Source organism: Myotis nattereri, assembly GCF_964212035.1.
Source record: "Myotis nattereri genome assembly, chromosome: 2".
NCBI lineage: Eukaryota > Metazoa > Chordata > Mammalia > Chiroptera > Vespertilionidae > Myotis > Myotis nattereri.
Genome location: NC_138076.1, coordinates 110654072 through 110681538, shown reverse-complemented (window position 1 = coordinate 110681538; position 27467 = coordinate 110654072). Strand labels below are relative to the sequence as shown.

At 41.8% G+C, this 27467-nt stretch overlaps 1 protein-coding gene and 1 pseudogene across 2 annotated transcripts in view; both read right to left on the bottom strand.

Moving 5' to 3' along the window:
- The window catches only part of GJB2 (gap junction protein beta 2), a 44204-nt gene that overhangs the window by 9998 nt on the left and 6739 nt on the right, over positions 1-27467 (bottom strand). The window contains exon 2 of the mRNA XM_081114543.1: positions 22858-23324. Coding sequence (XP_080970669.1) covers positions 22858-23309 — 452 coding nt within the window. The 5' untranslated portion in view covers positions 23310-23324. The remainder of the gene's footprint in view (positions 1-22857; positions 23325-27467) is intronic.
- Positions 12453-14058, bottom strand: LOC308512065 (protein spinster homolog 1-like; annotated as a pseudogene). Its single transcript has one exon. The product of its transcript is annotated as a protein spinster homolog 1-like (transcript).

The window sequence follows — 27467 nt, the reverse complement described above, 5'->3', positions numbered from 1 at the left end:
GATGGATGTTCTCTGACTTGGATATGAAGTCTCAGACATCAGAACTGAGCTTGTGTGTTTGCTATTCATCTAAACTTCTCCTTAAACTGTTTCAGGGATGTTTTTGCTTTGAAGGAAGAAATACATATTGGTGTGGAGAATTCTCTGATCTAATCTTACCCTTAAATAAATCTCTTTGCCAGGAAAAACAAAACCCCACAAAACAAACAAAAAACTCACTTGCAATACCCTGGGAGTACAGTAGATGGCACTGGGCAGACTCGCTTTGTAAAATACACATCCGTGGAAGATAGTGGGATAAAAATGGAAAATATTTTTTTCTAGTGTTGCTTGTCCTGACCTCATTAGTAGACTGGGACATAAATTTCTATCCTCCCCCTGCTCCAAACCAAATGAAATATAATAAAATAGAAAATGTCAGAAAGCATTGTTCTTAGTAAGGGTTAAGTAATGTTTTTTGAAATGTTTGTTTTGTGTGTGTGTTTTTCATACTCATTTGTGTGCTGAACCCAAGGTAAAGTGTACTTCTTTCTGCAGATCTCCATCACAAAAGGTCAGAAAGCCACTGTTCTATTCCATTCCCAGGGCATATCACAATGGCCTCAGGTGAAATGGTGCTGTTACTGAGAGGTCAGACATGGAGGCTCAAAGAGCAGCCCTTTGCTCTGCTGTGCCTTTTTTGAGCTCACAGCCCAGTGATCCCAGAAACTGCAAGCTGGTGGAATTTATTGATGGTTAGGCTGCTTAATAGTCTTAATTCATCCTAGAGAAGGACCTCCTTCCATTAGACTTCCATTCCCCAGTGCTCCTCTGTGATCTGAGGACGTTGGATTCATGGGGTGCATAAGAAGCAATAGCAGCATTCTAGTAGGTCTTTTAGCACCTTTATAAGATTACTTGCCTAATATATATATTGGTTTGCTATCTAGTATGATCTGTGCTCAAAAGTCATGGATCAGCCGTTTTAATGGACCAAATGGAGACTTTAATATATATTTTTTTAATTTAAAGAACCAGATAGAGACTTTAAAGTCAAAAGTATAGATTGGATAATTGTGCTTTGGGAAAGAGGAGGCAGTAAATATAATGCCTTTTATTTTTTCCTTATTGCTTTGAAATAAATAAGTGATGGTTTTGGACTACTCTTTTGTGATATGGGGGCTCCTGTACGTATTGTGCAATGTTGGTGGAGATTGTATTTGTCAATCTGGAGGATCATGGTATCATCATCTCAATCACCATCTGGTGGGAAACATTCATTTTTTTTCTCACAGGCTACATGACTTTGCATACTAGATTATTAGGTCAGTAGGCCTTGGAAAGACAAAGTTCTTACTTAAAATTTACCAAAGGAAAAAAAAAATATAGACTGTTGTAGAAGTATCATGCTTAAATGACTAATTTAGATTGTGTAACTGACACACAATAACACAAAAAGCATAAATGAAGGCATCTCTAGGTGTAACCCAAAGCAAAGGTCACTGTGTTAATTATTTACCCACACTACTTGATATCTTGAAATGTGCCAAATACTTTTGTTTATTTCATCGTATAATTTTATAAGAAAAGTATTTTTCAACCTATTCTATAGATATGGAAACTAAGTCTTAAGAAACAAGAAATTTAAAAAAACAATGAGGTGACCATTTTTATCAATTTCTTTTGTGTATTTTAAGAATTTCTTTGTATATATGAATGTGATTGAATCTGTGTGACTCAAATCTATATGAATATAGATGACTTTTCTTTCCTCTTTTACACAAAAGGTAAAGCATTGTGTATATTGTCCTATACTGTGCTTTTCTCACTTAATATAGCATGAGAAACATTTTGTACAAGTAATAATGAGCTTCCTCATTCTTTCACACAGTTTATAGTATTCCTTTATATAATTATGTAATTTAATAAAAAATTCTTTATTGATAGCCATTTGGGTTGTTTCTAATTCTTTGTTGTTACAAACAACACTATGGCTTCTGTGTCCACTTAGGATATAGGATGTAAAACATCATTATTCCTACAGTAACCATAACAAAAAACCTGCTAAAAGGGAAAACCATACTTTTCCACAACAATTATCAAAGAACTGTGAACAGAATAAACTTCAATGAACTAAATTACAGGGAGCAATGGTGATCAGAGAGCCACAGCTACTTCCATATCTGGAGGGAAGTGCTTGGGAAGATAGAGAAGCAGGCCTCCTATAAATGAAGAGACTTTATAGAGTTAAGGAAGAATCAGCCAAAATCCTAATAATACTATGGGTTGCCACATCGATTGGAATTTTAAAATGCCTCAAATGAAAAATAAATTGTTTGGCTCAACAATCACTACCACCCTGCCCCCAATTTTACTGCAAAAGTGGCAGTGTAGGCAAGGCTGAAAAACAGAGAATTGCACAATTTTACAGTGGTTGAATTTTGGAGAGGTGCTGGAGCTGAAGGCAAGGTGAGCCAAAACTACATGATGGCTATGTCTCAACCTCCTTCCTAGTTCAAACACTGACAAAATCAAAGAGACTAACTACTCCACAGTGGGGGTGTAGGTAATCGAAGTTGGACTGAAGGGCAAAGTGGAATTTCCTTGTTTTTATTAGATAGCAGAGGTACACTCAATTTTATTAACACTACTGGTAAGTCTCAGATCAAATTGATACTTGATGAAATCTGAATGATCAAGTACTCATTCTAGCCACCTTTCAGAGAAAAAGACTTATACCCACTCAGAAAATCACACACACTCACACAAAAAACAATACAGCCCTGGTGATTCTCTCATATTCAATGTCCAGCACTGAGTGAAAAAAATTATAAGACACATGAAGAAACAAGAGAATAAGACCCATAATAAGGAGGAAAAAAACCACTCATTAGATGCAGACTCACAGGTAGGTTAAAAGAGTAAAGGGTGGAAAAAATACATACTATGGAAGCTCAAATCATAGGAAAGCTAGAGTGACTAGACTATTACAGATACAAATTATACTTCCAAACAAGATTACCAGAATTAAAGAGACATTTCAAGTGGCAAAAATGTCATTTTATGAAGAAGACATCAATCCAAATACCTGTAAATGAAACAACAAATAATCTGTGGATAAAAGAGAAAAATCGTAAGAGACATTTAAAATAAATGGAAATAAAAACAGAAACATCAAAATTTGTAGGATGCTCCTGAAGCAGTGTGGAAAAGCAAATTTTTGCTTTAAGTATATATACTAGAAAAAGAAGAAAAGTTTAAAATTGATTATTTACACTTCTACCTTAAGAAGCTTGAAAAAACAACAACAAATGAAGCTCAATATATGTATAGTAAGGAAATAATACAATGAGCCAGAAGACAAATAATAGAGAAAATCAAATGAGGTCAAAGCTTAGATCTTTGAAAATATTAATTAAATGTATATATTCCTTATCTTTGTCAGTTTGAGCAGCTATAACAAAATACCATATCCTGAGTGGTTTAAATGACAGACATTTTTTTCTCACAGTTATGGAGACTAGAAGTTTAAGATCAGGGTCCAGGATCATGGTGAGGACTCTCTTCTTGGCTTGCAGATGGCTACCTTCTTGCTGTGGCCTGGCATGGCAGAGAGAGATGAAAAGCTCTCTGGTGTCTCTTCTTTTAAGGGTACTAATCCAATCATGAGGGTCCCATCCCCATGATCTCATCTAAACTTAATTACCTCCCAGAGGCCCCATCTCCAAATATCATCACCTTGGGGATTAGGGCTTCAATATATGAATTGGCGGGGGGAGGAGAGGGGACGACACAATTCAGTCCATAACATTTCTAGCAAGACTAATCAAGGAAAAAGAGATAGAAACAAATCATAATTGTCAGGAATAAAAGAGGGGAAATCAAGATGAGGGAGAGAAGTATGTGGGGGAAGTTTCCTGAACCCTGGGTTAGAGGTCAGTACTAACTTCTTTCTCCAGATGTTTTGTAAAATTTTCCAGCAAACAAACAAAAAAAATGATAGCTTTCAGTTTACTTAGGAAAGACTTTTTAAAGAATATATATATATATCTTAAATTTAAAGAGACTGATAAACTGAGTTAAAAGATTTGTCCAGGTGACTTTGATATCTGGCAACACATCAGTAAGACCTATTCTTGAAGTTTCCCTTTCCCACTTCCAATATAATAATTCTCAACAAAATATCATAGTACTTCCAACATTTGTAGATGTTTATACTTTCAACTTTTAAAGATAGGACTTTTGAGCATCATTTTTATCCAATGGTTATGTTACTAACAATAATAAGCTACTGCTTTTATTCATGTCAAACCACACAGGTCACTTTTACTCTTGCCTTTGTTTACCTTCTTCCCACCTTCCTTCCACCAAGTCTAGGCCCTGGGTTTAGTGTCTGAGGGCAGAAAATGAGGCAAATGCTGTCAAGAAGACCTGAGACTTGGTGTTCACATCCTTCCATTTCTCTATCACTCTGAGGCAGTGTAACAGGGCAGAGGGTCCTGAATTTGAGGCTTTGCTCTTTTCCTCAGAGTCTGTTCTCTCTCCGTAAGATGAGGGTCAGTACTTCCACTATGTACAATGTCTAGTTTGGCACCAGGCTTGCAGGAGGTGCTTGAGAAGTTAGGATCTCCAATTTAAAGAGATTCACTTTGCATGAAGGAAGAAGTAAGACTTGGAGGAAGAAATAGCAAGAGCCAGAAATCTACCTACCTCCATCCTCTGCCCTGGGCTCGCCTTGTATCTGTGCCCAAGACTCTCTGTCAGTCCAGGAGGTACAGCCACTCTGATACAGAGCAAATGGGGACACTGGGTCCTCACCTTGTGATGGGCTTGGCTTCTGACCTTTTGTCTGTATCAGAGAAGATAAGGGAGAACATTTTGAAAGAAAGGAGAAAGAAGATAGCCACAGAAAAACAAAGCAAAGGAACTGGCAGAGAAAGGAGTGAGGCCTGTGGCACCAAAGGAAGCAGAAATGGATAAAGTAAGTAGGATAAAGACAGAAAGCAGATCCTGAAAAGAATTTATCAGAAGTCTTTAATGTGGTTTTATTTGTGAGGAGAGTGATGAGTGACTTCAGAGTGTTAGAGAGAACCGCTTATCTGAAGTCTGGAGACCAGGCTGACTGACCATGGAGGTTGCCCTTTGTGGACAGCAGAGGCAAGGGCTGGGCAGAACAGGGCCACCACAGGGAGGGAAGGGTGTGATTGACTAAGCCCAGCCCCTTCCCCATGTAGGACAAGTTGCTGAAAGGACAAACTCATGTTTTGAGTCCATAGGGCTGAAGAGAGGTGAATCAACATGTAGTGTTAATATAACCATTTTTATTTTCCTGTTACTGAACGTGAAAGACTTTTACAGATGCATTTCCTGAGAGGAAATATTTCAGAGATACAGCTATTTTCAAGGAGCCTGCTTGAAATGCCAAGTACCTGTTTCTGAAGACCAGCTTGAGGCTAACGGGAGGGAATGTCTGAATGCAGGTTCTCCACTCCCCTTCCAGGTGACTGAATTAGACCCTTTGAAGTGGGTTTTGGGACGAGCACTTTATGATTTCACCAAGTGATTCCTGGGCACGCTGAAATTTGACAAGTTTGCCTGCTCCACAGGAACCTGAAACAAAGCTGGCTGTATAAAAACCAACTCAGAAGTCTGTTAAAAATACAGATTCTTGGTACAGATTCTTGGGCTGTGGGATCAGAGAGTCTGATTTAATAGGTTTGGGAAACTATGGTCTGTAGTTTATATTAATTTGGTCCTTATGATTTTATAACTGTGCTATTAGCACTATTTTGACAGATGTGTTTCAGGGGAGACTTAACATGTTGACCCTATTAATGTTAACTTCAGTTGGAGGGGTGTCCATCTTTTGCTAGGATTATACCTGTGGTGGATGGGGAGGAGGCACAATATGACAATTTGACAATTTCAAGTTCCAAGTATCTGGTAAGTAGGCTAGAGCATCTCTTTGGTCTTAATGCTAAATCCATTCGGAAGCTCCTTTTATGATCAGAATCTAGTCAGCCGTGGGCAAACTACTGCCCGTGGGCCGGATCCGGCCCGTTTGAAATGAATGAAACTAAAAAAAAAAAAAAGACCGAACCCTTTTATGTAATGATGTTTACTTTGAATTTGTATTAGTTCACACAAACACTCCATCCATGCTTTTGTTCCGGCCCTCCGGTCCAGTTTAAGAACCCATTGTGGCCCTCGAGTCAAAAAGTTTGCCCACCCCTGATCTAGATCATTCATAAGTCTTTTTCAGGGCTGAAGTTCAAGCAGAAACACTCAATTCTCTCTCCAGTATGCCTCCCATTCTCTGAACATTGATAACCAGTCAAAAGAGACTGTCTTAAGTTGTAGTAATATGTTTTTTTTTTTTAAATATATTTTATTGATTTTTTTACAGAGAGGAAGGGAGAGAGATAGATAGTTAGAAACATCGATGAGAGAGAAACATCGATCAGCTGCCTCCTGCACATCCCCCACTGGGGATGTGCCCGCAACCCAGGTACATGCCCTTGACCGGAATCGAACCCGGGACCTTTCGGTCCGCAGGCTGACGCTCTATCCACTGAGCCAAACCGGTTTCGGCAGTAGTAATATGTTTTGAATAGGATACTAATCTCTTACCAAGAGATTAGTAAGGGTAACAACATACAAAGAAATAATTACTTATAGCTTTGTGCTAACTATAATTTAAAATACCACATTAATCCTGAATCTATAAATATAAAAGTTATTTTAGTAGAAAAACTAGAAATAAATTATTTTAGTACCTGTCTAATAAATCATACCCAGAAACAACTTAGGTGAAAAAGTACCTTTATGTTTCTGAGGTTGTTTAATGATGGAATCTCTGAGGTTTATAGTTTTATCTTTAGAAAGTTTCGTGGCCATAGTTTTACAATCAATTTAATTCCTCATCTTGGTGAGTTTTTCCCACTGCACTCTGACATCTGAATAGTTTCTTATTTTAAAAAAATACATTTTTATTGATTTCAGAGAGGAAAGGAGAGGGAGAGAGAGATAGAAACATCAGTGATGAGAGAGAACCATCAATAGGCTGCCTCCTGCATGCCCCACACCAGGGAACAAGCCTGCAACCCGGGCATGTGCCTCTTGCTGGAATCAAACCCAAGACCCCTCAGTCCGCAGGCCGATGCTCCATCCACTGAGCCAAACCGGCTAGGGCCATTTGAATAGTTTCAAGGCATTCTGTCACTTCAACCTTTTCCCCTCTTAGAATGACCTCAAAAGGCCTTGGCTGGCCACGCTCAGTTCTTCCATCAGCATTCACCTAAGTACTCCAGTGGGTAAGAGAAACCATGGCAACAGCAGTGCTGGCAGTTAGGGAAGTTGCTCACAAAAAGGATTAATATTCAAGATTCAAATTAATTCCACATATGTTTATTGATGCTCACTATGGGAAGGGATATGTTTTGGGAGTAAAGGGGACTGGCTGTCCTTTGTCCAGGAGCCCCCATCCTAGTGGAGAAGTGAGGAGATCACTCAAGCACAAATGCCCACAGAGTGACCCTGGAGGGGGAGGTGAGGAGGAAGAGGTTCTGCCTGGGGTGAAGCAGAGGGAGCTTTTGGAATGAAGACTTTGGACTAGTCTAGAAGAACAGGCTGGAGGAGGGGCAGGCAGAGGGGACATTCCAGGCAGGAAAGAGCCTAGAGGTAGGGATAAGTGAGCAGCCCTCGGGAAACAGTGAGAAATTTGAGCATACATGCTAAATGTCATACTATCTATCAGTTTATAGAAAATAAAAAGGATGGAAGAACATATTAAGTAACACCAGAAATATGCAATCAGCAAAGTCTAGGCTGTGAGAAACTGGGAGACAAATGACCCAGATTCTGAGAGAAAAAAAGAAAATTGCAAAAAAAGAAAAAGAAGTGGAAGGAAACCAATAGATTAAAGAGATTTAAGAGACCAATTACAATATATGGATTTCACTGATTTCTATTCAAACTACTATTTAAAAAGAAAGGAAATTTTTACTCTGAGAAACTGCTTGATGTACTTTTCCCTATACTTCTGGCTAAGTACAACTAAAATCCTGGAAATTATATAAAAACAAACATAAGAAGTCTGAAAGTTGGAGAGAAGAAGGTAGACCAGGTAGGGACCTTTGGTGGGGGAATGGTTGCCTGTTGTTTTTGCCTCGTAAATACCAAACTGAAGAAGGCAGTAATCCAAAAAAGCAATGGGTCCAGACAAAAACAAAAAAACTCAAACAACACGAGAAAAGCCTGCTGTCTCTAGTCAAAGGACCAGGAAAAGGGAAGCCTAGCAACTCAGAAAAGTTTTAGATAATAACTGCTCTACACCAGTTAAACATAATAGAAAAAATATGCCTCCACTCAACAATAGCAAAGTGGGAGCCTAGACAACCTGTGAACCCTGAGGAGCGGGGAGCATCACTAAGAAGGGCTCCTGGTGGCTAACTGGGCTCAAATTTATAAAGCAGAGGCCTACAGCCATTTCTTCACAGGGGTCTCTCATGCTAAACTGCACATCAGGGAAAAGCCTACACTGAACTTCCTACCTCTCTGCTGAACTGCCTGCCTGCACTGTGTTTCTGCCATCTGTGTCAGCCCTTAGAAAAGAGTTCCTGGAATCCTACTTCAGCCAATAGGACTGAGGCTTCCCCATCCAACCAGAGCATTGCAGCTCTGACCAATCAGAGCAGACCAATTAGGGCAGTGTCTTTTGAGCCAATCAAACTATGAAGATTTGGCATCCTCATTTGCATGAGGACAGACCAATCAGGAACCAAGGGTGGGACTTCTTTTTTTTTTTTTTAATTCTTTATTGTTTAAAGTATTACATATAGTATTACATATGTCTCCTTTCCCCTCCATTGACCTCTCCCTAGCCACCCCCACACCCCAGCACATGCCCTCACCCTCCTAGTGTCTGTGTCCATTGGTTATGCTTACATGCATGCATATAAGTCCTTTGGTTGATTTCTTACCCCCTTTCTCCCTTCCCTGCCTTCCCCTCTGAAGTTGGACAGTCTGTTTGATGATTCTCTGTCTTTGAATCTATTTTTGTTCATCAGTTTATGTTGTTCATTATATTCCACAAATGAGTGAGATCATGTGATACTTATCTTTCTCTGACTGGCTTATTTCACTTAGCATAATGCTCTCCATGTCCATCCATGCTGTTGTGAATGGTAAGAGTTCTTTCTTTTTTACAGCAGCGTAGTATTCCATTGTATAGATGTACCACATTATTTTTAATCCATTCATCTGCTGATGGGCACTTAGGCTGTTTCCAAATCGTGGCTATTGTAAATTGTGCTGCTATGACCATGGGGTGCATATGTCCTTTCTGATTGGTGTTTCTGATTTCTTGAGCTATATTCCTAGAAGTGGGATCATTGGGTCAAATGGGAGTTTCATTTTTAATTTTTTGAGGAAACTCCATACTGTTTTCCACAGTGGCTGTACCAGTCTGCATTCCCATCAGCAGCACACGAGGTTCCTTAGTGGGACTTCTGTCCATTTAAGCCATCTCCCCTCTGGCTTGGGGAGAGCACCTTCCCTTTCTACCAGAGCAGAGTGAAGCAGACTGGGTCAGACGGGTGCAGAGTGGAGCACAGCAAAGTGAAGCAGACCATCCTGCAGTGGAGCAGACCAGCACAATGCAAGGTATGGAGCAGAGCAGTTCATCAAGGAGCGGAGTAGAGTCATGTAGCCTGAGAGGGGCCTGGCCCCAGAGCTGTCCTGCAGCTGTGCTGTATCACATTTGAGCTGTTTTACACTGAAGAAAGTTTTCTTCTTCACTGCACCTCAAATTGCAGATTCTTGTTGGCATTAAATTGGCACCAATGACCATTGGTGACATGCCTTAGTGAGATTTTCATGAGGTGATGTCAGAGAAGGTAAAGATAAAGCTGAGACTTTCACCCCACTGGATGGTAACAAGACTCTATACCCTGTGGCAGTGGTTCTCAACCTTCCTAATGCCGCAACCCTTTAATACAGTTCCTCATGTATGGAAACTAGAGGCCCAGTGCACAAAAATTTGTGCACTGGGGGAGGGGGGGGCGGTCCCTCAGCCCGGCCTGTGCCCTCTCGCAGCCTGGGACCCCTTGGGGGATGTCCACCTGCTGGCTTAGGCCTGCTCCCCAGAGGATCAGGCCTAAGCTGGCAGTCAGACATCCCTCTGGCAGCCCGGGAGCCCTCGGGGGATGTCCACTTGCTGGCGGGGAGCAGGCCCAAGCTGCAGTCGGACATCCTTAGCACTGCTGAGGAGGCAGGAGAGGCTCCCACCATCACCGCTGTGCTGGCAGCCGTCAGCCTGGCTTGTGGCTGAGCAGAGCTCCTCCCATGTGAGAGTGCCCTGACCACCAGAGGGCAGCTCCTGCATTGAGCGTCTGCCCCCTGGTGATCAGTGTGTGTCATAGTGACCAGTCATTCCCAGTAGTTCTGCTGTCAGGGTCAATTTGCATATTACCCTTTTATATGTAGATGATCTGATATGCAGGATGTATTTTCATTGTTAAAAATTGAACATAATTAAAGCATAGTGATTAATCACAAAAACAATATGTAATTATATATGTGTTTTCTGATGGTTTTGGCAACCCCTGTGAAAGGGTCGTTCGACCCCCAAAGGGGTCGCGACCCACAGGTTGAGAACCTCTGCCCTGTGGTGTCAGTGGAGACCAAGTCAGGAGCCTGCACCCCACCTCTACCTGGCACCTTTCCCTCTCTCCTGGGTTCGTGTCAGTGGAGGCCTGGTGGAGAGTCAGGACTTTCATCATTGCCCACTAGTAATCAGGCCACCCCTACCCACTAGGTATCAGTGAATACCCCATGGGAGCTAAAGCTCCCTCCCCTGCCCAGCAGCCACAAGAAGCTCTCCTCATCTCATATGTCAACAGAGGCCAAGTGAAAAACCTGAACTTTTACCTTCCCCTGACAGTAACAAGGTGATACCCACCCTCTTCTGTTCTGGAATGGTGTCAGAGAAAGCAAGCTAAAACACACGGCTTACGTGAGATTCAGTGTCTCATAATATACTACCTGAAATATGCAGGTTCCAATCAGAAATCCCTTGTCATACCAAGAAGATTTCAAACTGAATGAAAACAGCAAACAAACCAATATATACTAAAGCCACAATGACAGAAATATTAAAATAATCTGACAAAGATTTTAAATGTCATAAGAAAAATACTTCAATGAGCAATTACAAGCATGTTTGAAACAATGAAAAAATAGACAATCTGAGCAAGAAATAGAAAGTATAAACAAGAACCAAATGAAAATCTTGGTACTAAAATATATAATAACCAAAATAAAATGCTCAGTGGGTGGGCTGAACAGTAGATGGGTGAAAGAGAGGAAATAATTGGTAGGCTAAAGAAATAAAACCCACTTGATCTGAACAAGAGAGAGAATATAGATCGGAAAACAGGGACCTCTATTTCTACAACAGAAGCCCAAATATTTGTGTCATTGGAATCCCAGAAGGAGACGAGAACAAGGGCAGGACTTAAAAAGTACTCAAAAAAAAATCATGGCTGAAAGCTTTCCAAATTTAGCTAGAGATATAAATCTACAGGTTGAAGAAGTTAAGCCCACATTGGACAAACTCAAAGTAAGCATGCCAAGAACACAGCATAATTAAACTTGGGAAAAGTAAAGTAAAATAAAATTTTGCCTTGGTCACCAGTGTTGCTAAGTGCTTAGAGTGTCGTTCCATGTGCTAAAGGGTCTTGGGTTCGATAACTGGTCAAGGATACATACCTGGGCTGCAAGTTCGCTCCCCACCCCTGATTGGGGCATATGCAGGAGGCAACCAATTAATGTGTTTCTCTCACATCAATGCCTCTCTTTCTCTCTCTCTCTCTCTCTCTCTCTCTCTCTCTCTCTCTCTCTTCCCCTCTCTTCCCCTCTCTCTCTCCCTCTCTCTCTCTCCTTGCCTCCCTTCCTCCCCCTCCCCCTCCCTCCATTCCATCATCCTCTTTCCGAGAAGCAATGGGAAAAATATCCTTGGTTGAGGATATATATATATTTGAGGCCCGATGCACGAAATTTGTGCATGGGCCTTGGTCCTGGCCTGGGCCCACCACCACCACCACTGCAGCCAGGGGCCTCTGCTGCCTCTGTTGCCTCTGCTGTGGCCCCCTGCCCACTGCAGCTTTGTCCGGAAGGAAGGACATCGGTCTAATTAGCATATTACACTTTTATTATTATAGATTTGGAGGCAGGGGAGGGTCTGGCTACAATTTTATTCAGTACAAATAGCACCGAGCCCCTGGGGCTGCTCCAGTGGAGGGGATCCCTCCTGCACCCCACTGCCTGGCCTTGGCTGCCCGTGTAGTGTGGGAGCTGGAACATGCCCAAGGCTCCTCTCAGAAGCTGGGCCAGGCCGAGGCTTCGGGCCGGTGCCTGCTGGGGTGGCCTGAGGCCAGCTGTGGCAGGTGTGCAGGTAGGTGAGCCACGGCCCTTCAGATGAGCACACTGGACACAGGGACCCGGGTGGGGCGGCCTCGCTGGGGCACCACGTTGCGGTCATCTTCGGGCCGGCCTCATGCAACAGACCCTGCACATGCAGCTGGGTCTCCCTCAGTGAAGATGGTGGTGCCCAGGAAGGCCGCACCGCCCAGGGCCCCGACAAAGGCGCAGAGCATGAGCGAGAACTGCAGGGCCCAGACTCGGACAAGAAGGAGGGGGGCCAGTTCCAGCAGAGGCGGTTGGACATCAGGCCGATGAGGCAAGGGCTCCCGGCATCACCCAGCAGGTGGGCCAGCACAATCTGGAGCGACTCGTAGATCACCACATACAGCAGAATGTCAGCCACAATGGCCAGTTCATGGACAACAGTGTCTCCCCGATAAAGATGAAAACGTAAGTGGCCAAGATGCTCCCATGGGCACAAGCCACGGGCAGGAAGAGGAAGGGGCAGAGCCCAGGAGGCCAGCGGCACAGACCAGCGGGTCAGCCCGGGGGTTGGAGTGGCAGAGGCAGCGGCTGATCTCCACGCCCAGCCCACACCCAGGACTCCAGTCAGGCAGGTGATGAGCCTCAGAATGAGGCTGTCAGGCGAAGAGCAAGAGCCTCCAGGAAGACAGGGCGGGGTCTCCCCCAAGACCACACGGGAACGCAGCAGGAATGCAGGAGCCCAGAGCGCCAGGGAGCCCGTGACAAAGGCCACAGCAGTGAAGCCAGGGGAGGACAGGATGAAGCTGGGGTTTCTAGCCCGAGCCCTCAGATCCGCCCGCCACGAGGTGGGGTTCAGTAGTGGAACAGCAGCAGCACCGCCACCCCTCCTAGACCTGGTGTCACCCTCAGCGCCCAGTGCCAGTCCCCAGCCACATCCTTCACTTTGGAGCCTGCAATGTAACCCAGACCACTGCCCACTGGGATGGCAAAGTAGAACACACTGAGCATCCGACTCCGCTGGTCGGCCAGGGAGAGGTCAGCGATGAGGGTGGGCGCGACGGTGGAGAACTGGCTTCCCCGACCCCCACCAGGCTCAGGAGGAGCAGCCGGAATTGCTCTCTGGGGATGAAGGGCGACCCCAGTGTCTCCCGGGACCAGAAGGCAATGCCCCCACACACGAGATACTTCTGATTGTACCTGTCACCCAGGTAGCCACACACAGGTGCCAACACCATGTCACTGGAGATGAGCACCGTCTGGATGAGGCCGGAGCTGCTGTCTCCGATATCGAAGAACTGCCCGGTGTCCGGAAGGACGCCAGCCACGGTGAGGGGTCCAGGTAGCTGAGGAGGCTGCTGTAGCACAGCAGGGCCACTCTGAGAGCCGCAGGGGCCGCAGACACGCCGTGATGGGCTGCACTTTCTCCCAGTCCAGGCCCTCCGGATCCTCGGACTTCGGATCCCCCAGTAACCCTGGGGTGCCGGGCACCGGCCAGTAGTCAGTGTCACCCGCCTGGCTGAGGAAAGGCTCGGTCTCAGACCCAGCCCTCGTCCCAGGGGCCGCGCACTCCCGCGCTCTGGTCGCACCTACGATCCTACCCCCTACCCTGGGCAGGAGCCCACTACACTCGCTGTAGCTCAGCCCCAGCACTGCACCACGGCCCGCCGCCATGAGGTCTCTCTCTATATATTGAAAGCAGCCAGAGGAAAACAGAAGAAAACCATCCCTATAGGGAAAACAATTCAAAATTGTAGGGAATTTCTTATCATAAATCATGGATGCCAGAGAAGTGACACAATATTTTTATTTTTAAAAAACACTGTTTCTTTCTTTCTTTTTTAAATCCTCATCTGAGAATATGTTTTGTTTTAATTGATTTTTGAAAGATAGGAAGAGTGGAGAGAGAGGGAGAGAGAGAGAGAGAGAGAAAAAAAGAAATATCAATGTGAAATATCAATGTGAGAGAGAAACATTGATCGGTTACCTCCCATACTAGCCCAGACCAGGAACTGAATCCACAACCTAGGTGTGTGCCCTGACCAGGAATCGAACCTAAAACCTTTTTTTCTTTGGTGTATGGAATGACACTCCAATTCTATACATGAGAAGAAATGGTTAGAAAAGGTACTTTGAAAGGAAGGGAGGAAGGGAGGGAGGGAGAAAGGAAAGAAGGAAGGGACATGGTAAGCAAAAATGTGTAAATACAGGCTTTTCTTATTTTCTTGAATTTTCTAAATTATGTTTGACAGTTGAAACAAAAATAACACTGATGTGGTTCTAAATTACATAGAAGAAATATTTAAGACAATTGTAAATAGAAGAGGATAAAGAAATGTAAAGAGAGGTAATGTTTCTATATTTCACCCAAACTAGTAAGATGAGAATATTAGCAGACAATGATAAGTTGTGTACATATAATGTAATATCTAGAGCAAACACTAGAAAAGTTAACACTAGATGAACACAAAAATTCTAGATGCATAAAAATGGCATTCTAAAAAATATTTAAGCAAACCATATGAAGGCAGGAAAAAGAAAACAGAAATAATAAGCAGGAAGCAAAAAATAAAATGGCAGACTGAAGCCTTAAGGGATGTAAAGGGTTCAAATACACCAACCAAAAAACTGATTGACAGAATGGATTATAAAACATGACCCACATATACTGTCTACAAGCAATTCATTTCAAATATAATTACATAAGTTATAAGTAAAAGGGTGGAAAATGCATGCAAACATTAATAAAAGGAAAGCAGTAATCGCTATACTGATATCAGATAAAGTATTCTTTGGAGCAAACAAAACTACCAGACAGAAGGGCATCGTATCATTATGATAAAAAGAAGACATAGCAATCCAAAATGTGTATGCACTAAAGAAAAGAACTGAGAAATACGTGATGCAAAGATAGAACTGAAAGGAGAAATAGACATATTCACAATTGTAGCTGGATACTTTAACACCTCTCACGCAACAATGGACCCAACAACTAGACAGAAAATCAGCAACCGTCAACCAATGGGATCTAATTGACATTTCTGACAACAGAATATATATTCCTTTCAAGTGCCCATGGAGCTTATACCAAAATAGACCATATTCTGAGCTACTAAAAAATATACATAGGATTTGTTTTAATCAGGTAAAGAGATGCAAATGTGGACATGATTGTCATGAAGGAAGATGTTTTTATTCATAGTTCTCTAGAAGGAGATACAGCACATCAGACTAAGTCACACAGAGAAGCACCTGGGTTAGTCAGGAGACAGGAGTGAGAGGAAAATGTGGGCAAAACTCTTTATTGTGTCTGGGAAAGGCAAGGCAAGACAGGGTAAAGAGGCTTCCATTGGCTAGCTTGAAACACTTTAGCAAGTAGTCTGGTACCTGGCCTTGGGGTGATTAGGGCAGGTGGATAGTGGCCCAGAATGTGATGCCCCAATGAAAGCCTGACAAAGGAGTGGTTGGGGTGTGGGTTTTGGATTGGTTTTGTGCACATGAAAGGTGTACTCACAGATTAGTCATTTGTTATCTCCAGGAATTAGCCACAGGAGGACCAGTTCCCCCAGGGTTAGTAAGGCCACACATGTCAATGCAGCAGAATAAAAAGACATGCTTAATACATGGGCCATAAGAACACTTCAACACATTTAAAATAGTTGAAATAATAAAGAGTGTGCTCTCTGATCACAATAGAATCAAAGTAGAGGTCAATAGGGGGGGAGGAAGGAGAATGTAATAATTTCAATGATAAAGATTTAATTAAAAAAAAAAGAAATCAATAACAGGAAAATCTCCAAACACTTGGAAACTAAAACACACTTCTAAATAAACCATTGGATTGAATGAAAGTAAGAAAAGGAACATGTCAAAATTTGTGGAACATAGCTACAGGCATGCTGATATAGGTATGTATAGCACTGAATGCATACATTAGAAAAGAGGAAAAGACTTTAATCAATAATCTAAGTTCCCACTTCAAGAATCTAGAAAAAGCCGAAACCGGTTTGGCTCAGTGGATGGAGCGTCAGCCTGCAGACTGAAGGGTCCCAGGTTCGATTCCGGTCAAGGGCATGTACCTTGGTTGCGTGCACATCCCCAGTGGGAGGTGTGCAGGAGGCAGCTGATCGATGTTTCTCTCTCTCATCGATGTTTCTAACTCTCTATCTCTCTCCCTTCCTCTCTGTAAAAAATCAATAAAATATATTTAAAAAAAAAAGAATCTAGAAAAAGAAGTGAAAAATAAACCCAAAGAAAACAGAAGGAAGAACATAATAAGGTAAGAACAGAAATCAATTAAGTTGAAAACAGAAAAAGAATAGAAGAAATTAATGAAACAAGAGCTGATTCCCTGAAGTGATTAATAAAATTTATGACCTTCTAGGAAGACTGACAAAGGCAAAAAAAGAGAGAAGACTACAGACCCTGAAGACATCCAAAGGATAATAAGGAAATATTACAAACTTACACTAATTTGCAATTTAGATGAAATGGATCACTTCCTCAAGAAACAGAACCTACCATAACTCACCCAATATGAAATAGGTAATTTCAATAGCCTTATAACTATTAAGGGTTTTGAATTTGTGAAAAAGAAAACCTCAAGGAACATTTAGGCCCAAATAGTTTCACTGGGAGGTTCTATCAAATGTTTAAAGAAAGATTACCATCTATTTCACATGTTCTGTTCTAGAAAATACAAAACAAATAAACAACACATTCAAAGATACAAACAATAGAATGGTGATTACCAGAATGGAAGGCAGTGGGGGTGAATGAATAGGGTAAAAAGGGTAAAATATATGGTGGCAGGAGGAGACTAGACTTTGGGTGGCGAGCTCACAATAAAGTATAGAGATGTTCTATCATAAAGTGTACACCTGAAATTTATATAATGTTATTGACCAGTTTCCTTCCCCCACTAAATTTAATTAAAAAAGAAAAGAAAATAGAAGAGGTAAGAGCACTTCACAATTCATTTTGTGATTCTGGTATTATCCTGATACCCAAACCAGACAAAGATAATACAAGAAAGGAAATCTACACACCGATATCCCCAGGAATGTAGATGTAAAAATTCTTTAATAAAATATTAAAAAATGGAATTCAGTAATATATAAAAAGAAGTATATGTTGTGACCAAGTTTATTCCAGGAATGCAACCTGGTTTCATATTTGAAAACCAATCAGTGGTTTTCACCACCATATTAAGGGACTAAAAAAAAAAAGTCACATGATCATATCAACGCTAAACTTTTTTTTTCCCCATAAAATTCAACACCCATGCATGATGAAACTCTCAGAAAAACAGGAAGAGAGGAGAACTTTCTCAACTTGATAAAGAGCATCCACAAAAAACCTATGGTTAGCATTACACTTAATGGTGAAAGATTGAATCTTTTCCCCTTAAATAGGAAACAAGATCAGGAATTCAGTGTTTACTATTTCTATTTAACACAGTTTAGTGCCAGAAGTTCTAGTTAGTGCAATGTGGCAAGAAAAGTCATAAAGGAAGAGCTACAACTATCCCTGTTCGCAGAAAAGGTTGTTATGCAGAAAATCTCAAGGAATCTACAAAAATCTAGAACCAATAAGTGAGTTCGGCAAGATCACAGGACATAAGCAAATAAGCAAACAAAATAACACATATGTCCATATACTAGCAATGCATATGTGGACAGTGTATTTTATAGAATTAAAATACAATACTACTTACAATCACTCAGAGAAAAGAAAATATGTAGAAGTAAATTTAACAAAACTTTTATGACTTATACACTAAAAACTACACAATGCTGATAAAAGAAATCAAAGAAGGTATAAATAAATAAGTATTCTGTGTATATGGATAGGAAGATTTGACATTGTAAAGATGTCAGTTCTCCCCAAATTGATATATAGATTTAATGTTACTCTTATATTAAACCCATCAATATTTTTGTAAATATAGATAAGATTATTCTAAATGTATACGGAAAGGCAAAGGAATTGGAATAGCTTCAACAATTTATAAAAATAATAAAGTGGGCCCTAACCGGTTTTGCTCAGTGGATAGAGCGTCTACCTGTGGACTCAAGGGTCCCAGGTTCGATTCTGGCCAAGGGCAGTAGGGAGTGTGCAGGAGACAGCTGACCGATGTTTCTCTCTCATTGATGTTTTTAATTCTCTATCCCTCTCCCTTACTCTCTGTAAAAAAATCAATAAACTATATTTTTAAAAAATAATAAAGTGGGAGAAATCACTCTCACAGATTTCAAGACTTATATAGTACATTAATCAAGGCTATTTAGTGTTGGTGGAAGGATAGACACAGATCAATGGACTGGACCAGAGAACCCCAAAATTGCCCCATACAAATGTGCCTAATTGATTTTTGGCAAAGGTGCAAAAGCAATTCACTGGAGGAAAAAGTATTTTTATCAAATGATGCTGAACATCTACCGGCCAAATAAATGAATAAACCTCAAAAGTCTCAGGCCTTTTACAAAAATTAACACAAAATAGACCACAGATTTAAGTGTAAAACTATACTGCTTTTAGGGAAAAATGTACGAGAAAATCTTCAGGACCTATGGCTAGGCAAAGAATTCTTAGACTTGATACCAAAACTGTGATTCATAAAAAAATTGATAAATTGGACTTCATTAAAATGAAAAACTATTGCTCTGCAAATGACCCTGTTAAGAAGATGATAAAAAAGCTACAAAGTGTGTGTGTGCATGTGTGTGGGCGGGGGTGGGGGTGGGGGTTACAAACCAAATATCTCTGTCCAGGGACTAGTATCTAGAATATATAAAAAATTCTCAAAACTCAACAATAGAAAAACAATCCAATTAGAAAATGGCAAAAGACACGAAGAGAATATAGAAATGGCAAATAAACATATGAAATGATGTTCAACCTCTTTAGCCATTAGGGAGATGCAAATTAAACACATCTAACAAAATGGCTAAAATAAAAAATAGTGACAACACCCAGTGCTGGCAAGGACGAGGAAAAACTGGGTCCCTCAGACATGCTGGTAGGAATATATGATGGCACAGCTACTCTGGAAAACAGCTTGGCAGTTTCTTAAAAAGTAAAATGTGCCCAACAATCAAATTCCTGAATATTTATCACAGAGAAATGAAGACTTGTGTTGACAGAGAAACCTTTACATGAATGTTCATATTTTTTTGTGTATGCCCTGAACTAGAAACAGCCTCATGTCTTTGAATGGTTAAACAAATGGTGGTACACCCATATCATGAATATTACTCAGTAATAAAACGAAACAAACCATTGGTATACGGAGGGGGAAAATCCAATCCATAAAATGATAGAAGTGATGAGCAGACCAGCAGCTGCCCGGAGTTGAGGAGGTATGTGGTGGTCAAGGATGGGCTCGGAGGAAATGGTTAGGAGGGAAAGTGCAACATGAGGGGTTCTTATGGTGATGGAATGTTCTGTATCATGACTGTATCAATGTCAATATCCTGGTTGAAATATTGTACTATAGTTTTACAAGATGTTACCATTGGGGGAAACTGTGCAAAGAGCACCTGAAACTTCTGTATTATTTCTTATACTGACATATGAATCTATAATTATATCATAATAACAAGTTTAATTCTAAAAAAGAAGGAACATTTATAGGACAATGGGAGAATTATAAACACTGACTGGATTTTTTAGTGGGATGTGGCATTGTGTTTTTGTTTTAAAAGGTTAGTCTAGACTCGTAGAAGACCCATACTGAAATATTTGCAGATACAATGTCTGGAATTTGATAATCCAGGCTTGGGGAGGGGCAGGTGAGGTGGGAAAAGCGAATAGGCATAAAAAGATGCGTGTTGGAGCTGGATAATAGGTGTGGGAGGTTTCTAATGGTACACATTACACGTGCAGTCAAGCTGTGGGAGTCAGTGTAATACAGTACTTAAGCCACTGACTTTGACACAGTGGGACCTGGTTTGAACCTTGGCTCTGCTACTTATTCGGTATGGACCTTGGGCAAGTTACCTAACCTCTCTGACCCTCAGTGTCCGCATTTGTACAGTGGGAATGATACCTCATCAGGAAGAGTGTCGGGTGAGGAAAGGAAAGGTCTTCACACAAGGGACTGGGAGAGGGGGAGAAGGCAGTGCAGGAGCCCAAGCTGGAAGTGGAGATCCAAGGTTAAGTTGGGCAGTGTCTTGGAATCTAGAAAAATATCTCAAAGAGTTTTAAAATTATAACAACTGAACCCAGGCCAAATGGCTCAGTTGGTTGGAGCGTCGTCCTGTGTAACAAAAGGTTATGGGTTTGGTTTTTGATCAGGCACATACCTTGGTTCCCAGAGGCAATCTCTCTCTCTCTCTCTCTCTCTCTCTCTCTCTCTCTCTCTCTCTCTCTCTCTCATTTCCCCCTTCCTCTCTCAAAATCAATAAACATACCCTGGGTGAGGATTAAAAACAATTGAGACAACTGAGAAGAAGCCATTAGGTTTGTGCTCAGAGCATCATTATGCTGATAATGCTTGGTTTCAGTGGGGACCGCGGTGAGAAGCAGGTGGACAGAGTGCTGGCAGCGAGTGTGCCATACTCTCAGTCCTTGAAGGGATGGTGCGGTGAGAGCTCCAGGGGGAAGGTGTGCTTAGGCAGGTTAAAGAGCAGAGAGAAGGACCAGAGGGGCAGTCATGAGGGGTCCAGGAGTCCCAAGAGCAAGGTGGAAAAGTAGTCCCTTTTCCATTCAGATTGGGCCTGCTACCAAAGCTGTTTTATCTGCCTTGATAGTTCCCTCCTTCCTGTTCATGGGCTTCCTGTTCATGTACCCATTCAAATAGCTATTTAAAAACAACAACATTATAGGACAATCGGGAATTACCAGTGCTGACTAGATTTTTTAGTGTTATAGAATCTGGGTCTGTGTCAGGCCCTCATGTATATTCATTATCCATTAGGTGTCCTTATGCATAGTGTATGCTAACTATGTCAGTTGCATGTGTATATTATTAGTCCTGAGTGAGCAGTCTGTGACTGACTCACCAACACCCACACAAAAGGCATCTGTGTTCAGCCGGGAAATCCTTAGGAGGAAGGTCTCCCTGTCTATGGGGGTAAAGCTGTGGATATTTTTCTCAGTCATCATGGACTGAAGGACTCAGGTAATGAGTCTGTTGAGGCAAGCTTTGTTAGGTTGCTGCTGAACACCTGAAAACTTTCCTGTCCTCTCTATCGAGGTTGCACTGACCCAGAGGACATCCTCCATGTGCTAAAGCTGCAAACTCGTCTCCAAGTGGAGGGCTGAGTGGGCTGCTGAACTTGGTCTCTGTTCATTTGATGTGAGGAAGCAAGAGTTCTCAGTGAACTTCAGGGACACTGTACCCACAGAACCAGCAGCTACCCCAGCAAGAGTGCCCCAACCCATTCATCATACCACTGGGGATGACATCATGGCGCCCTGAACAGAACAGAAACCGAGAATGCATAGGAACTCTTAAGCAGTGGGGCTCATCTTTATTGAGGGGAGCTGTTCACAACTACTGCAAATGGACTAGTTTTAAAAAGCTTCCGACCTCCATACAGCTCTGTCTACATTCACAAAGCCGTAAAAATATATTATACAATGAACACTTTCCAGAGAATCATTATAGTTTATAAACTTGTCAGTAGACAATGCAAAATATGATTTACAACAAGATACAGTAAGTTCAAAATTTAAATACTTAAAGTATAATTCTAAAACTAGCAATGCATGTTTTTCCAGGTAAAGAAGACTAGTCATTATAAAAATATATAAATTCAAAGTCAGTACTAAAACACTTAATCCTATAAAAATATCTTTTACTAATAAAAGTATCCATTTCTAGATTAACATTATCAACAAAAGTTACAATCTTAAAGTTTCAGGAAATACCCACTATGTCAGATGGTCCACTTAAAACAGACATGTGAAAGAAGCTTCAAGGTATGGTTGTCAACCTGTCTTAGTTTTCAGAGATGGACCACATATGTGATCATGTTGCATATTAATGGCACAATTATTCTATAAAACATTAACTCAAGTACCTATGTATTATGAAAGCCATTTATAAACACAAAGTCTCTAGCCTAGAGAGAGGGTCCTTAGGAGAAGACACCAGTTTTGTTAGGAGCTGGCTACATTGAACTTTGAAATGTCTAACTTGGAAAACCAGTGGTTGCATTTTGACCACTATCTGAAATCAGCTCATTCATTTCATTTTGCTTACTCTCCTTTAGGGCATGACTGGGGTGGTTTCTTTGTGTCTGGGCTCTTTTTGATTTCCTGAAACACACTTTTAGCAGCAGGTAGCACAACTCGGCCACATTGAGTAGCATGCAAATCACCGAGGCAGAGATCATAAAAATGGTGAACACGGTTTTCTCCGTAGGTCTGGAGATGAAGCAGTCAACGAGATTGGGGCAAGGATCAACCCCACATTTCAGCACCCAGGGCAGGTGGTACCCATTGTATAGGAAGTAAAACACATACATGAAGGAGGCTTCGAAGATGATTCGGAAAAATATGCTGCTGGTGTACGTCCACCAAAGGGCTCCCTCGATCCGAACCTTCTGCTTTTTAATGTCTTCCAAGTCTTTGAATTCATTTCTCTTCTCTCCTCGTCTGAATTTGCGGGCGGCCTCCTGCCGGTAGTAGGCAACGTGCATGGCCACAAGCAGGGCAGGGGTGGAGACGAAGATGAGCTGCAGGGCCCACAGCCGGATGTGGGACACGGGGAAGAAGTGGTCATAGCACACGTTTCTGCATCCTGGCTGCAGAGTGTTGCACACAAAGTCTTCCTGTTCATCTCCCCACACTTCCTGAGCGGCCACCACAAGGATCATGACACGGAAGATGAAGATGACGGTGATCCACACCTTCCCGATGCTGGTGGAGTGTTTGTTCACACCCCCGATGAAAGTGTGCAGGGTACCCCAATCCATTGTATTGGTTTATTCCTAAAAAGACAAAAGGAAATTAGCAGAAAATTCCTTTGAATGTATACAATAGTAGTAATATTACAGACTGAAGCAATTTTTGCTTAGAGTGTGTTGTGATAGCTATAATTTCAACCCCTAAACTGCTGGTAGGAGGTTTTCTGGGGAAGAATGCCCAGTCTAAAGACATTCAAAGGTTTTTGTTTGTTGTTTGTTATTGTGGTGGTTTATTTATTTATTTATTTTTCTTACCAGAGATAACTTTTGAGGGGATTTAATATCATCTCCATTCAATTGACTTCAGGTTATATAATAGGTCACTGTTTAACATGAATACAGGTAATTCAAATTCCTTCTCCAGTTCCCATGAAATCACTGTGTTTCTAATTGCCCAGAGAGCACAGAGGGCCCATAGAAGGTTTTAGTGATTAAATGGTTTATCGAAGAAAAAAAAATTATGCATTGGAATGAAATAATCTGGTTTACCCTACAAACTAAGAAGGGAAAGTAAGAAAATAAATACTTACTGGTTTATTTACACAATATATTTATATTTATTTCTATCCTGAATATCATTCTGCCATCATTGTGGGCTCCTAGAAAACCTAATACCATACCTATAGAAAGACCCTCTTATTTTTTCTTTTTTAAAAATATTAAATCTTTATTGTTCAGATTATTACAGTTGTTCCTCTTTTTTCCCCCCATAGCTCCCCTCCATCCGGTTCCCACCCCACCTTCTGCCCTTACCGCCGCCTCCCACTGTCCTCATCCATAGGTGTACAATTTTTTCCAGTCTCTTTCCGCACCCCCCACACCCCTATCCCCCCAAGAACTGTCAGTCCACTCCCTTTCTATGCCCCTGATTCTATTATATTCACCAGTTTATTCTGTTCATCAGATTATTTATTCACTTGATTTTTAGATTCACTTGTTGATAGATATGTATTTGTTGTTCATAATTTTTATCTTTACCCCATTCTTCTTCTTCCTCTTCTTAAAGGATACCTTTTAGCATTTCATATAATACTGGTTTGGTGGTGATGAACTCCTTTAGCTTTTTCTTATCTGTGAAGCTCTTTAGCTGACCTTCAATTCTGAATGATAGCTTTGCTGGGTAAAGTAATCTTGATTGCAGGTTCTTGCTATTCATCGCTTTGAATATTTCTTGCCATTCCCTTCTGGCCTGCATAGTTTCTATTGAGAAATTAGCTGACAGTCGTATGGGTACTCCCTTGTAGGTAACTGATTGTTTTTCTCTTGCTGCTTTTAAGATTCTCTCTTTGTATTTTGCTCTTGGCATTTTAATTATGATGTGTCTTGGCGTGGTCCTCTTTGGATTCCTTTTGTTTGGGGTTCTCTGCACTTCCTGGACTTGTAAGTCTATTTCTTTTACTAGGTAGGGGAAGTTTTCTGTCATTATTTCTTCAAATAGGTTTTCAATATCTCGCTCTCTCTCTCTGTTCCTTCTGGCACCCCCATAATTTGGATGTTGGTATGCTTGAAGTTGTCCCAGAGGCTCCTTACACTGTCATCATATTTTTGGATTCTTTTTTCTTTTTGATTTTCTGGTTGGGTTTTTTTTGCTTTTTCATATTTCAAATCTTTGACTTGATTCTTGAGATCCTCTAGTCTGCTGTTGGATCTCTGTATAATATTCTTTATTTCAGTCAATGTATGCTTAATTTCTATTTGGTCCTTTTTCATATCCTTGAGGGTCTCACTAGATTTATCCAGGGTCTCACTAAATTTATCAGCGGTTTCTAGAAAATTCTTGAAAAACTTTAGAAGTGTGGTTTTGAACTCTATATCCAGTAGTTTGCTTTCCTCCATTTCTGCCATTTGTGACATGTTTCTTTGTCTCTGCATTTTGGCTGCTTCCCTGTGTTGATAGAGTGGCTTTCTGTGCTAGGTGTCCTATAGGGCCCAGTGGCTCAGCCTCCCCAATTACCTGAGGTGAACACTCTTGGTGCACCCCTTTGTGGGCTTTGTGCACAGTCTTGTTGTAGTTAAGCCTTGATTGTTGTAGGTATCACTTGGAGGAATTGACCTCCAGGACAATTGGCTGTGAGAATCAGCTGTGTCTACAGTGGGAGAACTTCTGTGCTGGAGACACCCTTCTGGGGCAAGACTTGCTTCAGTGGGGCTTTGGTGCTCACTGAGTCTGCCCCCTGAGTGTGTCCCTTATGGATCTGAGGAGTTGTAATCTGGATGGTCCCACACTGGCTCTTGGATCTCTAAGGAGGTGCTTATCTAGCCTCTGCCTGAGACTACCCAGCAGGAGCTATGGAGAGATCTGCAGATTCCTCTTCTTTGTTTGGGGTTTGGAGGTGCCCAGATGAGGCCCAGCTGTGAAGCATTGCAAGCTGTTGTGGGGCCTTGGGCTTTCTTTTGGATGGTCTGGGTCTCTCTGACCCAGCTGCAGTTTGTTAGGTAATTTTAGATTGCAAAGGGCCAGGCCATTCATATGCAAAAGCCTCTAGGCACAGCTTGGGTTGGGCGGGGTCTCAGGGAATCAACAGGGTGGAGCAAACAGCTATGGCTGATCCTCAGCCCTGCCCTAAGAGGCCCCAGGTCTCAGGGTCCTGCGGTAATCACTGCAAGCACCTCTGAGAGAAAGCCAACCTCGAGTTCCACCTAATGCCAGACAGTCCAGTTTCTCCCGGTATGAGTCTGGGTTCCCAGAGACTCGCCCGGAACTGGAGTTCAGACATCGGGAACTTATGTCTCCCTCCCAACTGAAAAAGACAATCATGTCCTCAGTTTCCAGCCCTTTCCTTGCTGTACCTCTGCACTTTACTTCCGCACCTCCTCTGAGTCCCAGTATGCTTTTCTCTTTCCTTCTAGTTGTAGAATTTCCACTCAGCCAGCCTTACTGTGGTTCTGGATGATGTCCGTTTTGTCTTTTAGTTGTATTTTTTTTTTTTTTTGAGAAAGTGGCTTCTTCCTGTCTCATTGGACCAGATCTCGCTGGGATCAGGGACCATAACTATGGCTTTCTTTGCTCAGAGTCATAACCCATTGTGCTTAAACTGAGCTCCTGAGATTTCTCACCAGTATAGTGTAATGGAAAGAATATGGACTTTGAAGTCACACAGGGCTGGAATCTTGGCTCCACCACTCATTAATTGTATGGCCTTGAATATGTTATTTAGCATCTGGGAATCTCAGTTTCCTTCTTGTAAAACTGAGGCAGTGATTCTTACCAGAGAAAATGCTCCAACTAATGTGCCTAGAATATTGCCTATTACCTAGAAAAGGCTCAATGGACATTCCCTTTCCCCCTCTTCCCATGTATGTGGTTGAGCTGGAGAAACCAGTAGGTTCTTTTCCAGCCTTCTCTTTTCCAAAAGAAGAATGCTGTGTGTTCAAAGGTAGAAATCACTCCTCCACATTACTGAAAATCACTATTGCAATGCATATGGAGAAGAATATAGTCAATACATAGTTTTAAAACGCATTCTGGAGGTGATGATACTGTAGTTGTATTTTTGAAGTGGTTGTGCGAGGCAGCAATTTCAGGTGTTTACCTATGCTGCCATCTTGTTTTCTCCAGAAAGACCCTCTTCTAAAAGAGAATCATAACTTTCATAAAAGGTGCTCACTTGTTCTTCCTTGTAACCAGGCTGATGATGGCCTTCCCTTCCCAGCAGGTACCACCACACCAACAGTTGTGGTGAAGGACTCGTGCCACTGCAACAACGAGCCTCACTCCCTCTTAGCTCCCAGATTTAATGTTCTGGGAGAAAAGGACTTCTTGCAGAAACTTTTGATACAATTCAAACAGATGTCTTCCACGTTACCACACAAGACTAAAAAGTTGGTCAGCAATCTCCTTGAAAATAAAGTGATGAGTAATGAACACTTTGAGAGTCTTCTGAAAGTGAAAGGCCCTCTCCTCAGAAAAACCCACCTATACAATTTTTTTCACACTCTTTTAGGGGAGGAGGGAGTCACCAAAGTCCTTCTGTCAATCCATCTTAGACTTTCTTGAACTGCAGTCAGTATTCTTCCCAGGCTGACTCCCTCACCTGCCATGAGTTTGCTAACAGTCACCATGATGATGGCAATGGCACAGACACATCTTAGTGTTAAAATGATGTTTTTCAGACACCTCTCATGCCATCAGCAAGTTAACTGTCTTTCCATAGTCCATTTAATAAC